Below are 17,571 nucleotides of genomic sequence, written 5' to 3'. Positions count from 1 at the left end.
AATTTGCTGATATATTTCAAAATTAATTGTTCAATAAATGGTGGCAAGCCGTCCTGGCCCAGATGCAGCAAAACATGCCAAATCAGGATAATACCTAGACTGTTTCACAGATGGTATAAGGTTTTATGTGGCAATGTAGTTTTTTCCTCATTTACGTTACATTGTTCCCATAGCCTTCTTGGATTGTCCTTGTGATCTTTAGCAAACTGAAGATGAGCAGTAATATTCTTCTTGGAGAACAGTGAACAACAATGATGTGCATGACAGGACTGCAAGTAGAAATACCGTGTCCACCAGATGGAGGACTCTTGAACATTAATATAAGCCCACAGAGGCCTTTAATTCCTTTGAGGTCACATTGGGTTCCTTCGTGATCGCACAGCCTATTATATGCCTTACTCTTGGTGTGATCTTTGTTGGTCAAACACACCCGGAGAAGGTAATAATCTTTAATTTCCTCCATTTGTACACAATCTGTTTGACTGTGGTTTGGTGGAGCCGAAACTCTTGAGAAAGTTTGTAACCTTTTCAAGCCTGATGAGCATCAGCAACTCTTCTTCCGAGTACCTAAGAAATCTCTTGTTTGACATTGATAGATTCCTGTTCTATGACAACCTTTTGTCATCCCAGTAATTGACAACACTAGAAAGATTTAATCTTCAGCTCATCTACTAATCCTGACGGTTCACAAAATTATGCCACTCACTGAATTTTGATACTAGATTTTTTTTTAAATTCTAAAAAAAATTGACATTGAATATTTTTGGCAATACAAAACACAACCACCGCACTATAGAAGACCAAAAAATTGATTACTGCTCAAGCATAATCCAATAGGTTGCGGCCAACTGCTGGCAGAAAGTAGAAAAAAAAGTGAAACCAATTGTCAAAATAATTGGGACCGCACTCAAGAGTCACTACAGATAGCAGTAAACCATTAACCACTCATAATACTTCAGCAGTAATCAATTTGGTCACCCATAGTGCAGTAGTCCAGTGTTTTATTGTGTTGCCTACTATTTCCAGTACACTACTGACAGGGGTATAGTCTCCATCTGCTGCTTTTTTCCTGTGACCAGAACTTTACAACAATGCTTTAAACATTAGACTTGACAGATGACATAAAATAAGTCCTTACTTTGTCTGCCCAACTCTGTGGCACCGATCTTCTGCCTGCTTGTCATTGTAAGGATTGCAGTCAATGTCATGAAGGATTACCATGTTTGCTGAAGTAAGATTAATTCCAAGTCCACCCGCTTTAGTAGATAGAAGGAATATGAATATATCCATGTCACTATTGTACTGATCTATCAGATGTATCCTGTGATGAAAGATAGTCCTTGTGTAAATGTTAATTAAGCACTCCAGTTCAACGAAGTAAAAAAACACTTACCGTAAGTGATTTATACATGCGGCAAAGTGAATATGTCCATACACAGACTACAGTTACTCAAAATGGAGGATTTCATCTATACTGAACAATGGTTAGGTGAAATTTATTGCCAAACAATAAATATATATAAATATTACTTAACTCTACTAAGATGGGTGAAGTTGCAACAGCATAATAACGGATGTTCAACCATTAACCTATTCTATGCAATGTGTATGACATGACCAACTTTAGTTGTATGGTACTGCAACTGCACAATCCGGTATATGCGGCTTTTAGATCGTCACCAACCGATAAATCCATTATGAACTGGTGCTCGTTCCTGCATTGTGATTACTGCATTTGTTATAAAGACCTTGTAAATCGCACAAAGTCCCCATGAGATCATGGCAGAAGCACGGCTGAAATACAGATGGTGCAAGCAACAGAGAGATGGTATTAAAAAACAAAACACACTTAGTGAGTAACTGCAGGACCCCTTGGGTTCCACATGTGTGGGATTCTTATATGATATACGAGCAGCATGGTGGCTCAGTGGGTAGCACTGCAGCCTTGCAGCGCTGGGGTCCTGGACAAAGGACAACATCTGCAAGGAGTTTGTATGTTCTCCCTGTGTTTGCGTGGGTTTCCTCCCCACTCTAAAGACACACTGATTTTGAACCCCAGTGGGGATAGCAATGATGATGTAAAGCGCTGTACTTGTACTCTAATATCCCACACCAGGATGGATTAAATGCCTGCAAATTCATCATGGAAAACACAGGGACTGATGCGGATTCTGTAGTGAAACTTATAAAATTTCACTGACCCGCAGAAAAGGAACTGAGCGGCACTCGATGTGTTAATCTTCACAGGCAGTAACAGTATAGGAGAAGTCTCAGCATAAACTTCAAGCCACCAGTCTATGTGTTTGCAGATGCCGGGTGGTGCTTAGCATATAAAGCAGACAGACTTTCCAACTTGTTAAATAACAAAAGATGCAGCACTCACCAGATTCTTGCTGAAGATAGGTGCGGGGCCCGCACCTAATCCTCTTTCCTGCCGCCTCTCCGCATAATGTCTCACATCGCTTTAAGCGAATAAAGGACACTATCTTCAGCAAGAATCTGGTGAGTGCTGCATCTTTTGTTATTTAACAAACTTATAAAATTCATCCTCACCTGCAATTACCGTATTTTTCGGACTATAAGACGCACCGAACCATAAGACGCACCCCAAATTTGGGGTGAAAATTGCAGAAAAAAAGATTTTTTATAACATGGGGGTCCGTCTTATTGTCCGAACTTACAGTATCTTATGGCGGTGGCAGAGCAGGGTCACAGGAGGCAAGGTGGGGTGATGCTGGGATGAGGAGGTGCTGGGATGAGAAGGTGCTGGGATGAGAAGGTGCTGGGATCAGGAGGTGCTGGGATGAGGAGGTGCTGGGATGAGAAGGTGCTGGGATGAGAAGGTGCTGGGATCAGGAGGTGCTGGGATCAGGAGGTGCTGGGATCAGGAGGTGCTGGGATCAGGAGGTGCTGGGATCAGGAGGTGCTGGGATCAGGAGGTGCTGGGATCAGGAGGTGCTGGGATCAGGAGGTGCAGTGAGAGGTATGGCGTGAGAGGGGTCCCTGGCGTACCATGCAGGCTTACCTAGGTGGCAGAGGTGCGGTGGCAGAGGTCCGGTGGCAGAGGTGCGGTGGCAGAGGTGTGGCAGCAGAGGAGGCGCAGGAAGCGGGGTCCCTTTCCCCGGTATGGTGATGCAGCAGGCCCGGTATGCAGCAGAGCCGGGTGAATCCTCTTGTTATCGGTGGGCGCGGCCATCTTCCTGAGGCCGCGCGTGTGCAGATGAAGCGCTCTGCTCCCGGGGCTTCAGGAAAATGCCGCGGGAGGCCGCGCGTGCGCAGATGGAGATCGCGTCGGCCATTTTCCTGAAGCCCCGGGAAGCAGAGCGCTCCATCTGCGCACGCGCGGCCTCCGGAAAATGGCCGCCACCACCGATAACAAGAGGATTCACCCGGCTCTGCTGCATACCGGGCCTGCTGCATCACCATACCGGGGAAAGGGACCCCGCTTACTGCGCCTCCTCTGCCGCCACACCCCCGCAACCGCACCTCTGCCACCGGACCTCTGCCACCGCACCTCTGCCACCTAGGTAAGCCTGCATTGCGACTATTAGACGCACCCCCCATTTCCCCCCCTTTTTTTGTGGGGAAAAAGTGCGTCTTTTAGTCCGAAAAATACGGTACTTTGAATTTGACAACAAGATCTATCTACAGAAGACTGGCACAGCAATGGGAAGTAAAGTGGCCCCACAGTATGCAAATCTTTTCATGGCCAAGCTTGAAAGCGACTTTTTGTCCTCATGTCCCATCAGGCCCCTGGCCTACTACCGCTACATTGATGATATTTCAATCATCAGAACGGAGTCTGAGCCACAACTAAAGACGTTGCATGAACAGATTAATCAAGTTCATCCCACCATCAACTTAACACTCACCTACTCCATCACTGAAATTAACTTTTTGGACACCATCATTAAGCTGCAGAACAATGAAATGGAGACATCCCTGTATCAGAAGCCAATTGACTGTCCAACATACCTTAAATGGGACAGTTTCCATCCAAAACACATCAAAACTCTAGTCTACAGCCAAGCCATCAGATACAATCCTATATGTTCCAACCCAATGGATAGGGATGAACACCTTGGTCGCCTCAGAAAGACCTTTTTGAATCAGGGCTACCACCCAAGAACAATTCAAAACCAAATTACAAGAGCCACCAGAATATCAAGGAATCACCTGCTACATCACAAAGCTAAAGAAGAAAATAACCAGGTGCCTCTAGTAGTCACCTAAAATCCAAATCTGGAGTTGCTAAGGGGAATTGCACAGAAATTACAACCTTTACTACAAAAATATGCCCCATTACAATCCATTTTCCAGACCCCCACTACTGTGTTTTAGGCAGCCCCCAAGTCTAAGAAGCATTATTGTCAAAAGCTCCTTGCAACCAGAAAAAAAAAAAAAAAAAGAGTAAAACCTGTCCATTTACAATGACCACGGACAAGATAAAGATCCCCAATTCACATAAGGACTACAAGATACCAGGAACTTTCAGCTGCATCAAATCTAGTGTGGTGTACCTAATTATTTGTACTAAATGTCCAGCTGGGGGTCTGTATGTGGGGGAGACTGGGCAAAAGCCTAGAACAAGGATGAATTCTCACTGCCACACAATAAGAGAAAAAAAAAAGAATGGATCTACCTGTGGCAACACATTTTTGTATCCCCGGTCATAGCATCATGGACATGAAATTACTTGTATTAAAAGGCAACTTCAAATCTCAGAGACAGGAGAGTCTGGGAGTATAAACTGATGACAACCTTTGACACACTCAGTGCAGGAATGACCTTGTGGGGGCATCATAACAGTACCAGACCCCAATCAGCGGACAATAAAACATTCACACTCCTTATCTATGAACTGTTCCAATATTTATGGACACAACTGTTTATCACTCTCCCATAATGGTATATCTGCATCACATCACCTGTCTTATCTATGACATTATTTCTGCGCTGTGTTGTGCACAAATATATGACTCTTCAGATTTTGCATTAGTCTTTGCCTGATGAAGAGGTCTCAGTAGTCTTGAAAGCTTGCAATTTGTTACCATTTCAGTTAGCCATTAAAAGATATCAACCACTGAGGACTACTAAATATTTTTCTATCTACTGGCTAACACGGTACAAAGTTATACATCTTCCCTGTAAAGCGCTGTGGAATGCTGTAACATAACTGGTTAAAATAAGTGTCCTTTTATTTTTTTACTTGGTGCAATGCTTTTATTGTATAATAATTTCCTCCCTGCTAAAATGGAAAGGATATAGTGACTTCCTAGGAAGGGAAGCCTGAAGGGGGTGTGCCATATAAGGATATGAACATACATGGATTAAAGATGAAAGCTCTTATCCCTTTAAGGAACGGGCGATTTTCTGCTTTTTCGTTTTTTCCTCCCTTTATTATTAGAGCTTTAACATGTATTTATCTGTCGAATTAGCCATATGCGGGGTTCATTTTTTGCGTAACGAGTTGCAGATTCAAATAACAGCATTCATTTTATCATATAATGTACTAGAAAGCGGAAAAAGAAAAATTCAATGCATGCTGAAATAGCAAAAAAAAGTGCAATTATCAAAATTCATGTTTGTTTTTTTAATACAGCATTGATTTTATGGTAAAACTGACCTGGCAGGATGATTCTACATGTCTGTATGATAATACAGACACCAAACATACATGATTGGTCGCCGCAAAACAGCCATGACCAATCAGCGACGGGCACAGTCCGGAAGAAAATGGCCGCTCCATACTCCCCGCAGTCAGTGGCCAGCGCCCGCTCCCCGCAGTCACTGTCCCCGGCGCTCCGCTCCCCGCAGTCACTGTCCCCGGCGCTCCGCTCCCCGCAATCACTGTCCCCGGCGCTCCGCTCCCCGCAGTCACTGTCCCCGGCGCTCCGCTCCCCGCAATCACTGTCCCCGGCGCTCCGCTCCCCGCAATCACTGTCCCCGGCGCTCCGCTCCCCGCAGTCACTGTCCCCGGCGCTCCGCTCCCCGCAATCACTGTCCCCGGCGCTCCGCTCCCCGCAGTCACTGTCCCCGGCGCTCCGATCCCCGTAGTCAGTGTCCCCGGCACTCCGCTCCCCGCACGCTCCATACTCCCCTCCGGTCACCGCTAACACAGGGTTAATGCTGGCGGTAACGCATTCCGTTACCGCCGCTATTAACCCGGTGTCCCCAACCTTTTACTATTGATGCTGCCTATGCGGCATCAATGGTAAAAGAAAGCAATGTTAAGAATAGTAAAAAAAAACAAAAAAAAAACCTCCCATACTCGCCCTCCGTTGTCCACTGAGGCACTCGGTCCTGCCGCCATCTTCCTTTCCCAGCGACGCTTTGCCCATAACACCTAGCGGTCTCGCGAGACCGCTAAGTCATATGGGTAATTTCGCAAACCATCCTGGGAGCGCAATATGGCGCCAGCCACGCGCCCATCTGCACAGGATCCCAGGAGGCGGAGACAAGGGACGCAGAGGAGCAGCGACAAGAATGGTGAGTATGTTGAACTACAGACACTTGCCCCATATAGTGCTGCACAAACATTGATTATGACCCCATAAGATGCTCCCTACAGACACTTGCCCCATTTGCTGTTGCTGCGATAAAAAAAAAAAAAAATCACATACTCACCCCTCCGTCGCTCAGGCCCCCGGCACTTTCCATATTCACCTGACTTCGTTCCGGCACCGCTCCATCTTCAGCATCTTCTGCACTGACGTTCAGGCAGAGGGCGCGCACTAACCACGTCATTGCGCCCTCTGACCTGAGCGTCACTGCAGAAGACACTGAAGACGGAGCGGCGCCGGAGCAGGTGAATATCGCGCCCTCTGCCGGAGCGTCAGTGCAGAAGATGCTGAAGATGGAGCGGCGCCGGAACGAAGTCAGGTGAATTTTGAAAGTGCCGGGGCCTGAGCGACGGAGAGGTGAGTATGTCATTTTTTTTTTTTATCACAGCAACAGCAAATGGGGCAAGTGTCTGTATGGAGCATCTAATGGGGCCATAATCAACGTTTGTGCAGGATTGTATGGGGCAAATATCTTTATGGAGCATCTTATGGGGCCATAATTAACGTTTGTGGAGCATTATATGGGCAAGTGTCTGTATGGAGCATCTTATGGGGCCACAATCAACGTTTGTGCAGCACTATATGGCGTAAACACCTTTATGGAGCATCTTATAGGGCGATAATCAACATTTGTATGGGAGATGTATGTATGTATGTATGTATGTATGTATGTATGTGTATATATACACACACACACATATACATACACATATATATACATACACACACATATATATATATATATATATATATATATATATATATATTTTCCCCACAACAGTATTTGTTGCGCTATATACAGCAACAGCAATGTCATGGGAGTCACGGCAACGGGCTGGTTTTCACAAGAGTACCAACATGAGAGGTCAAGCAGACCCATGGCTCTCATGGCCACACACCTGCATCCCGCAATCATGTTGTGGGAGCCTTGGATGAGGCGATGGAACGGTGCGTCCTCTGCTGGCAAGCTGTTAAGGCCAATGTCACAGACTGACAGAGTAAAGATATACATCTTGGTACAGTGTTAGCCAGTGGATAGAAAAATATTTAGAATTCAGAGTCCTCATTGGTTGATACCTTTTAATGGCTAACTGAAACGATGGTAATAAATTGCAAGCTTTCGAGACTACTCACGCCCCTTCATCAGGCATAGACTAAAAGAAATTCTGAAGAATCACATATTTATGCACAATACAGCCCAGAAATAAAGCCATAGATAAGACCGGTAACGTTAAGCAGAATTACCATTATGTGAGAGTGATAAACAGTTGTGTCCATAAATATTGGAACAGTTAATAGATAAGAATTTTTTTATTGTCCTCTGATTGAGGTCTGGTTCTGTTATGATGACACCACATGGTCTGAGGAGCAAATTCCTTAGTTGAGGTAAAAATACATAAATCCATGCGACATATTCATTCCTGCACTGAGTGTGTCAAAGGTCATCATCAGCTTATATTCCCATACTCTTCTGTCTATCTAGCATTAAGGACAAATTACTTGTATTAAAAGGTAACTTCAAATCTCAGAGAGACATGTCGCATGGATTTACGTCTTTTTACATCAACTAAGGAATTTGCTCCTCAGACCATGTGGGGTCATCATAACAGAACCTTACCCCAATCAGAGGACAATAAAACATTCCTTATCTATGAACTGTTCCAATATTTATGGACATAACTGTTTATCACTCACATAATGGTAATTCTGCTTCATGTCACCTGTCTTATCTATGGCATTTTTCTGTGCTGTCCATAAATATATGATTCTTCAGAATTTCTATTAGTCTATGCCTGATGAAGAGACCCGAGTAGTCTCGAAAGCTTGTAATTTGTTACCATCTTTTCAGTTAGCCATTAAAAAGGTATCAACGATTGAGGGCTCTCAATTCTAAATATTTCACAGACTGACAGAGGCATTTAGCAGCTGTGAGCAGAGCTTAGCTCCATCTGCTGATGTTACAGGCAGATGATCATTATCTGCCAGGACAGAGGACGCCTCTGCTTGCGAGCCAGAATCAAAGGCAGGAAGACTACTTATGACACACATGGTATGTCATAAGTCGTTAAAAGAGGTTTTTAGTTTTCACAAACTCCTCCAGCTACGGCTTGATTTACAACAAAAACAAACTTAGGTTTTTTCAACCACCCCGAATCCCTCGCCGAGTCTATGCCGCAGCTCATGGTAACTTATTGTCAACAATACTGCAGCCAATAATTACGCTCAGCAGCTATGAGCCATGAATTTTGCTACAGCTGCTGAGCTGAGTTTTTGGTTGCAGCGCAGCAGTCAGTACCAGATACCATGAACAGTTAAAAACTCAGCGAGTTGCCCGGGCAGGGCAAGAAAAGCAGTTTGCTTTTAAACAAAATGCAACTGGGGGACCAGATTTGTTTGAAACCAGAATATCACTTTAACCCCTTCACGCCACAGCCCATTATCGCGTTTGTTTTTTTCCTCCTCTTCTTCACAGAGCCTTAACTTTTTTATTTTTTGGTCAATATGGCCAATGAGGGCTTGTTTCTTTGCGGGACGAGTTGTACTTTTGAACAATACCATTTGTTTTACCATATTGCGTACTGGAAAACTGGAAAAAAAATCCAAGAGCAGTGAAATTGCAAAAAAAAAAAAGTGTATAGGTTGTTTTTTATTTTAGTAGTGAAAACAAAATCCAAAGTAAAAAAAAAAAAAAAAAAGTAACAACATTTTCCGAGACATGTAGCGCCTCCATTTTTCGTTATCTGGGTCTAGGTTTATTTTTTGCCTGCCAAGCTGATGTTCTTATTGATACCATTTTGTTGCATATACGTTCGTTTGATCGCCCATTATTGCATTTTAATGCAATGTTGCGGTGACCAAAAAAAGGTAATTCTGGCGTTTTTACTTTTCCGCTACGCAGTTTACCGATCAGATTTTTTTTTTTTATATTGATAGATTGGATGATTTTGAAAGCGGCGATGCCAAATGTGAGTATTTTTTTAGTTTTATTTTGAATGTGGCGAGTGGGGGGGACGGGGTGATTTGAACTTTCATATTTTTTTATTTTTTAAATATGTTTTACTTTACACTTGCTTCAATAGTCTCCAGGGGAGACTAGAAGCTGCGATCAGAAGAAAGATGGGAGAATAGAAGCTGAAGCTCTGCTCTATGTAGCAGAAATGCTTACTCGCTATAAGCGCAGACTGCTGGGCGGCGCTCATAGGAATGACAACCACAGGAGTCTGCTGCAGACCCCGCGTTGCCATGTCAAAGCATTGGCGACCTGCAGTCATGTAACACGGGCGCCGATGAGCGGGATTAGTGATGCGCTTTGGGCGCGATCACATTAAATGTCAGAGTTTGACAGCGCCATTTAACAGGTTAACAGCCACAGTCACGATTCCACCTGCGGCTGATAGGGGCACATGTCAGCTGTTGAAATCAGCTAACATTTGCCGGGAAAGATGTGGCTCAGCGCCAGAGCCTACATCAAAGGGAGAGACATGACATGCGCAGTACATGTACGGCGCGTGTGATGAAGGAGTTAAGGTTAAACTCACAAGTAGCAGACTTTTTCCTAAAATTTTTGAACAACTTATTATTCCATGGTTGTATCTTCATGGAAGTCTGGAGGCCTCATTTAGATGAATTGGATAGTTGAAAAAGTATCTGCATCGTATCCTTTTTTCACCCAAGTCAGTGAGCAGATTTCAGACAATCTCAGACTTTTGGAACAAAAAAATATTAACCAAGCTCTTAATTTTTTTTAGGTGTATAGCAATAGTGTGATTCATGCATTCATTAATCACACTGTACTGACTCACTGTATTTATTAACCTTGAGTTTGTAAAAGGCGTTTTCCCAAGAGCAAAGTATATTTTAGTCAATAGATCATGGAATAAAAATCACTTCCACAATTGGATGTGTTAAATAAAAATGTTTCTGTGCTGAGATAATCTTATAAATGTGCCCCTGCTGTGTATTATATCAGTGTTCCCCATCTCCGGTCCTCAAGAGCCACCAACAGGTCATGTTTTCAGGATTTCATTAGTATTGCACAGGTGATTCTTGCATCAGCTGGACAGGCAAGCATTCAGTCACCTGTGCAACACTAGGGAAATCCTGAAAACATGACCTGTTGGTGGCTCTTGAGCACCTGAGTTGGGGGAACACTATTATATAACGGCTGTGTGACTGTACAGCAGGGCTGGGGGATCTTTTTCCTGCGAAGGGCCATTTGGATATTTATACCATCCATCTGGGGCCGTACAAAATCCACCCACAAAGTATATCCTGTCTCTGGCACTGGTGTCAGGACGTAATCTTTCATTGCATGCCCTCCAATGTTCAGGAGTGAACACTGCATGGGTGTGCTAACAGAGCAAGAAGAAATTAATGAACTGGTTGTAATCAAAATACACCTCCCTGCCCAAGAATGAGGTCCCTGAGAATCTGCTCGAAGGGCCTGATAAAAGGTCTTCGAGGGCCGTAAATAGCCCAGGGGGCCTGAGGTTCCCCACCCCTGCCGTACAGGAACATGGTGTTATCATACCGCAGCTGCTGGGCAGGTGGGAAGCAACAGAGAATACAGATATTATAGCAGGGGGTCACGGACGATTTTTTTTGTGAGATAAAACACTTCACTGCCTGTTTTTCAACAATGTTTTTCCTCACAGAGTCAGCCTAGGAGCTGTGGTATGATCAGACCCTGTTCCTGTACGGTCAGAAACACCCACTGCACAGTACACAGCATTTATAAGATTATCTCGGCACAAGATCTATTGATCAAAATGGACTTTGCTAGTGAGACAACCTCTTTAAATAGGATATAAAACAGGACCTTCGGCATTCCACCCTTGCAGAGTCTACATTTCAGTTTATGTAGCTATTATATGAGAATACTTTTTATTGTCATATATTAGAAAGGTTTTTCGTACTGTAATTGATCGAATAGCTTCGGATAAGGGCTTATTCAAATAGCTGCCTCGGTAACCTGTATACCTGGAGCGCTCCTGATAATCAGCTGTTCGGTGCCGCAGTCACAACATATCCATGGAGAGCCTGTGTGTTGTGACTGTCGCACAGCCGTGACACATACAGCTGCGGCATCGGACAGCTGATTATCGGGAGCGCTCCAGGTAACGGATGCAGCTATTCGGATAAGCTCTGATCCGAAGCCACTCAATCAACCCTAGAAATTATACGTTATGTAGTGCCTTCCTATGAAGCCTGTAGTACTTGCAATAGAAGATGACGAACATACAGAGCTGTGGATTAAAGCATAGGTGAATGCTAAACTCTCTTAAATATTCAAATTGCCTCCTCTGAGAAAAAGAGGACTTAAACTCTATAGCGCCACCTGTTGGAAGTAGCGATCCTACAAGTCACAATCAACCCTTTAACGAGTCGTGCAATATGATTTAGGATAAAAGCAAATCAGTTTCTCAATTCGCAGACACGATGTTTCGGGCTGTTGGCCCTCGTCAGTGCGAAGCATGAGAACTGATTTGGCTAGGCGAGAGGCTCTGGACTGGGGTCTGCTTCAGCCTCTCAGGTCCAGAGCCTCTTATCTAGCCAAATCAGGTTGTTTCTGCAGCATGTACATGGAAGTCAGGAGGTCTCAGATATGAATTGAACAGCTGCAAAATTTTCTGCAGAAAATCTGGGATGTGTGATGTCCTACAAGTCAGTGGATGTCAGACAACCTTAGACTGCCTGTAGGCACTGTGGCAGAACTGCAGACACAGATCATAGCTGTGCTGAAATGTAGTGGGGAAAAAAGACAGAGGCAAATACAGAGGGAGAAATTACCGGATGTAATCCCTGAACAACGGTACACTCACCACTACATAAGAGTTCCTTCACATGATGGGATCAGTTAAGCCCCCGTCACACTTAGCGACGCTGCAGCGATACCGACAACGATCCGGATCGCTGCAGCGTCGCTGTTTGGTCGCTGGAGAGCTGTCACACAGACAGCTCTCTCCAGCGACCAACGAACAGGGGAAAGACTTCGGCATCGTTGAAACTGTCTTCAACGATGCCGAAGTCCACGGGTAACCAGGGTAAACATCGGGTTACTAAGCGCAGGGACGCGCTTAGTAAACCGATGTTTACCCTGGTTACCATTGTTAACCCCTTAGCGACCGCCGATACGCCTTTTAACGGCGGCCGCTAAGGGTACTTAAACCACAGCGCCGTTAATTAACGGCGCTGTGGAAAAAGTGTATAGCGCCCCCCACAGGCCGATTTTCTCCGGGGTCTCGGCTGCCGAGGGTAGCTGAGACCCCAGAGAACATGATTCGGGGGGTTTTTAACCCTCCCCGCATTTGCGATCGCCGGTAATTAACCGTTTACCGGCGATCGCAAAAAAAAAAAAAAAAAAAAAAAAAAAAAGCGATCTCTTTTTAATTTCTCTGTCCTCCGATGTGATCGCACATCGGAGGACAGAGAAAAGGGGTCCCAGGTGGCCCCCCAATACTCACCTAGCTCCCCCGATGCTCCTCGTGTCTCCCGGTGGGCGCCGCCATCTTCAAAATGGCGGGCGCATGCGCAGTGCGCCCGCCGGCCGGCACCGGGAGAATCTTTGGGGTCTCGGCTGCCTGGGGTAGCCGAGACCCCAAAGAGCATGATCGGGGGTCGGTTTTAGCGACCCCTGTTTTGCGATCGCCGGTAATTAACTGTTTACCGGCGACCGCAAAAAAAAAAAAAAAAAAAAAAAAAGTAAAGTGTAATTCTCTGTCCTCTGATGTGATCGCACATCAGAGGACAGAGAAATAGGGGGATTCGGGGACCCTAGCATACTCACCTAGGTCCCTGGATCCTCTTGCTGCTCCTCCTGGCCGCCGGCAGAAGAACATGGCGGACGCATGCCCAGTGCGCCCGCCATCTGTCTCCATCTGCCGGCCGGCAGGAGAACAGCAGTTAGGGCTAAAATTAGGGTTAGGGTTAGGGGTAGGGTTAGGGTTAGGTTAGGGGTAGGGTTAGGGGTAGGGTTAGGGGTAGGGTTAGGGGTAGGGTTAGGTTAGGGGTAGGGTTAGGGTTAGGGGTAGGGTTAGGGTTAGGGGTAGGGTTAGGGGTAGGGTTAGGGTAGGGTTAGGGCTAGGGTTAGGTTAGGGGTAGGGTTACGGCTAGGGTTAGGTTAGGGGTAGGGTTAGGTTAGGGTTAGGGGTAGGGTTACGGCTAGGGTTAGGTTAGGGGTAGGGTTAGGGGTAGGGTTAGGGGTAGGGTTGGGGCTAAATTTAGGGTTAGGGTTGGGGCTAAATTTAGGGTTAGGGTTGGGGCTAAATTTAGAGTTAGGCTTCTTTCACACTTACGTCGGTACGGGGCCGTCGCAATGCGTCGGCCCGACATACCGACGCACGTTGTGAAAATTGTGCACAATGTGGGCAGCAGCTGTAGTTTTTCAACGCATCCGCTGCCCAATCTATGTCCTGGGGAGGAGGGGGCGGAGTTACGGCCACGCATGCGCGGTCAGAAATGGCGGATGCGACGTACAAAAAAACGTTTCATTGAACGTTTTTTTGTGCCGACGCTCCGCCAAAACACAACTGATCCAGTGCACGACGGACGCGACGTGTGGCCATCCGTCACGATCCGTCGGCAATACTATGGGCAAAAAACGCATCCTGCGGGCACATTTGCAGGATCCGTTTCTTGTCCAAAACGACGGATTGCGACGGAATGCCAAACAACGCAAGTGTGAAAGTAGCCTTAGGGCTAGGGTTAGGGTTGGGGCTAAAGTTAGGGCTAGAGCTGGGATTAGGTTTAGGGTTTGGATTAGGGTTGGTATTAGGGTTAGGGTTGGCATTAGGGTTACGCTTGGGATTAGGGTTAGGTTTGGGATTAGGGTTAAGGTTAGGGTTGTGATTAGGGGTGTATTGGGATTAGGGTTAGGGTTGAGATTAGGATTAGGGGTGTGTTGGATTTAGGGTTTTGATTAGGGTTATGGTTAGGGTTGACATTAGGGTTGTTTTGGGGTAAGGGTTGTGATTATGGTTAGGGTTAGTGATTAGGATTATGGATCAGGTTGGGATTAGGGTTAGGGGTTGGAGCTAGAATTGGGGGGTTTCCACTGTTTAGGTACATCAGGGGGTCTCCAAACACGACAGCCAATTTTGCGCTCAAAAAGTCAAATGGTGCTCCCTCCCTTCTGAGCTCTGCCGTGCGCCCAAACAGTGGGTTACCCCCACATATGGGGCATCAGCGTACTCGGGATAAATTGGACAACAACTTCTGGGGTCCAATTTCTCTTGTTACCCTTGTGAAAATAAAAACTTGGGGGCTACAAAATCTTTTTTGTGAAAAAAAAAAATATTTTTTATTTTCACGACTCTGCATTCTAAACTTCTGTGAAGCACTTGGGCATTCAAAGTTCTCACCACACATCTAGATAAGTTCCTTGGGGGGTCTAGTTTCCAAAATGGGGTCACTTGTGGGGGGTTTCTACAGTTTAGGTATATCAGGGGCTCTGCAATCGCAACATAATGCCCACAGACCATTCTATCAAAGTCTGCATTCCAAAAAGGCGCTCCTTCCCTTCCGAGCTCTGCCGTGCGCCCAAACAGTGGTTTACCCCCACATATGGCACATCAGCGTACTCGGGATAAATTGGACAACAACTATTGCAGTCCAATTTCTCCTGTTACCCTTGTGAAAATAAAAACTTGGGGGCTACAAAATCTTTTTTGTGAAAAAAAAAATATTTTTTATTTTCACGACTCTGCATTCTAAACTTCTGTGAAGCACTTGGGCATTCAAAGTTCTCACCACACATCTAGATAAGTTCCTTGGGGGGTCTAGTTTCCAAAATGGGGTCACTTGTGGAGGGTTTCTACTGGTTAGGTACATCAGGGGCTCTGCAAATGCAACATAATACCCGCAGACCATTCTATCAAAGTCTGCATTCCAAAACGGCGCTCCTTCCTTCCGAGCTCTGCCGTGCGCCCAAACAGTGGTTTACCCCCACATATGGGGTACCAGCATACTCAAGACAAATTGGACAACAACTTTTGGGGTCCAATTTCTCTTGTTACCCTTGTAAAAATAAAAACTTGGGGGCTACAATATCTTTTTTGTGGAAAAAAAAAATATTTTTTATTTTCACGGCTCTGCATTATAAACTTCTGTGAAGCACTTGGGCATTCAAGGTTCTCATCACACATCTAGATAAGTTCCATGGGGGGTCTAGTTTCCAAAATGGGGTCACTTGTGGGGGATTTCTACTGTTTAGGCACATCAGGGGCTCTCCAAACGCGACATGGCGTCCGATCTCAATTCCAGCCAATTCTACATTGAAAAAGTAAAACGGCACTCCTTCTCTTCCAAGCTCTGCGGTGCGCCCTAGCAGTGGTTTACCCCCACATATTGGGTATCAGCGTACTCAGGAGAAATTGCACAACAACTTTTGTGGTCTAATTTCTCCTGTTACCCTTGTGAAAATAAAAATTTGTGGGCAAAAAGATCATTTTTGTAGAAAAAATGCGATTTTTTTTTTTCACGGCTCTACGTTATAAACTTCTGTGAAGCACATGGGGGTTCAAAGTGCTCGCCACACATCTAGATAAGTTCCTTAAGGGGTCTAGTTTCCAAAATGGTGTCACTTGTGGGGGGTTTCCACTGTTTAGGCACATCAGGGGCTCTCCAAACGCGACATGGCGTCCAATCTCAATTCCAGCCAATTCTACATTGAAAAAGTAAAACGGCGCTCCTTCACTTCCAAGCTCTGCGGTGCGCCCAAACAGTGGTTTACCCCCACATATGGGGTATCGACGTATTCAGGAGAAATCGCACAACAACTTTTGTGGTCTAATTTCTCCTGTTACCCTTGTGAAAATAAGAATTTGTGGGCAAAAAGATCATTTTTGTGTAAACAAAAGCGATTTTTTTATTTTCACGGCTCTACGTTATAAACTTCTGTGAAGCACTTGGGGGTTCAAAGTGCTCGCCACACATCTAGATAAGTTCCTTAAGGGGTCTAGTTTCCAAAATGGTGTCACTTGTGGGGGGTTTCCACTGTTTAGGCACATCAGGGGCTCTCTAAACGTGACATGGCGTCCGATCTCAATTCCAGCCAATTCTGCATTGAAAAAGTCAAACGGCGCTCCTTCACTTCCAAGTTCTGCGGTGCGCCCTAACAGTGGTTTACCCCCACATATGGGGTATTGGCGTATTCAGGAGAAATTGCATAACAAAATTTATGGTTACATTTCTGTTTTTACACTTGTGAAAATAAAAAAAATGGTTCTGAATTAAGATGTTTGCAAAAAAAAGTTAAATGTTCATTTTTTCCTTCCACATTGTTTCAGTTCCTGTGAAGCACGTAAAGGGTTAATAAACTTCTTGAATGTGGTTTTGAGAACCTTGAGGGGTGTAGTTTTTAGAATGGTGTCACACTTCATTATTTTCTATCATATAGACCCCTCAAAATGACTTCAAATGTGATGTGGTCCCTAAAAAAAAATGGTGTTGTAAAAATGAGAAATTGCTGGTCAACTTTTAACCCTTATAACTCCCTAAGAAAAAAAAATTTTGTTTCCAAAATTGTGCTGATGTAAAGTAGACATGTGGGAAATGTTATTTATTAACTATTTTTCGTGACATATCTCTCTGATTTAAGGGCATAAAAATACAAAGTTTGAAAATTGCAAAATTTTAAAAATTTTCGCCATATTTCCGTTTTTTTCATAAATAATCGCAAGTAATATCGAAGAAATGTTACCACTAACATGAAGTACAATATGTCACGAAAAAACAATCTCAGAATCAGCGGGATCCGTTGAAGCGTTCCAGAGTTATAACCTCATAAAGTGACAGTGGTCAGAATTGCAAAAATTGGCTCGGTCATTAAGTACCAAATTGGCTCTGTCACTAAGGGGTTAAAGTAAAAAAACAAACGCTACATACTTACCTACCGCTTAGTGTCCTCGGCGCTCTGCTTCCTGCACTGACTGTGAGCACAGCGGCCGGAAAGCAGAGCGGTGACGTCACCGCTGTGCTTTCCGGCTGCCTGGTGCTCACAGCCAGAGCA

The 17,571-nt window shown here is 44.9% G+C and overlaps 1 protein-coding gene across 3 annotated transcripts in view; it reads right to left on the bottom strand.

Moving 5' to 3' along the window:
- Positions 1-17,571, bottom strand: part of SMARCAD1 (SNF2 related chromatin remodeling ATPase with DExD box 1) — a 168,493-nt gene that overhangs the window by 15,118 nt on the left and 135,804 nt on the right. For all 3 annotated transcript variants that reach the window (XM_069743577.1, XM_069743576.1, XM_069743578.1), the window contains one exon: positions 1,139-1,321. In XM_069743577.1, coding sequence (XP_069599678.1) covers positions 1,139-1,321 — 183 coding nt within the window. The remainder of the gene's footprint in view (positions 1-1,138; positions 1,322-17,571) is intronic.

This window comes from Ranitomeya imitator, chromosome 1 (genome assembly GCF_032444005.1).
Source record: "Ranitomeya imitator isolate aRanImi1 chromosome 1, aRanImi1.pri, whole genome shotgun sequence".
Classification (NCBI taxonomy): domain Eukaryota; kingdom Metazoa; phylum Chordata; class Amphibia; order Anura; family Dendrobatidae; genus Ranitomeya; species Ranitomeya imitator.
The sequence above is the reverse complement of the archived record's forward strand: the minus strand, read 5'-3'. Positions and strand labels throughout refer to the sequence as shown.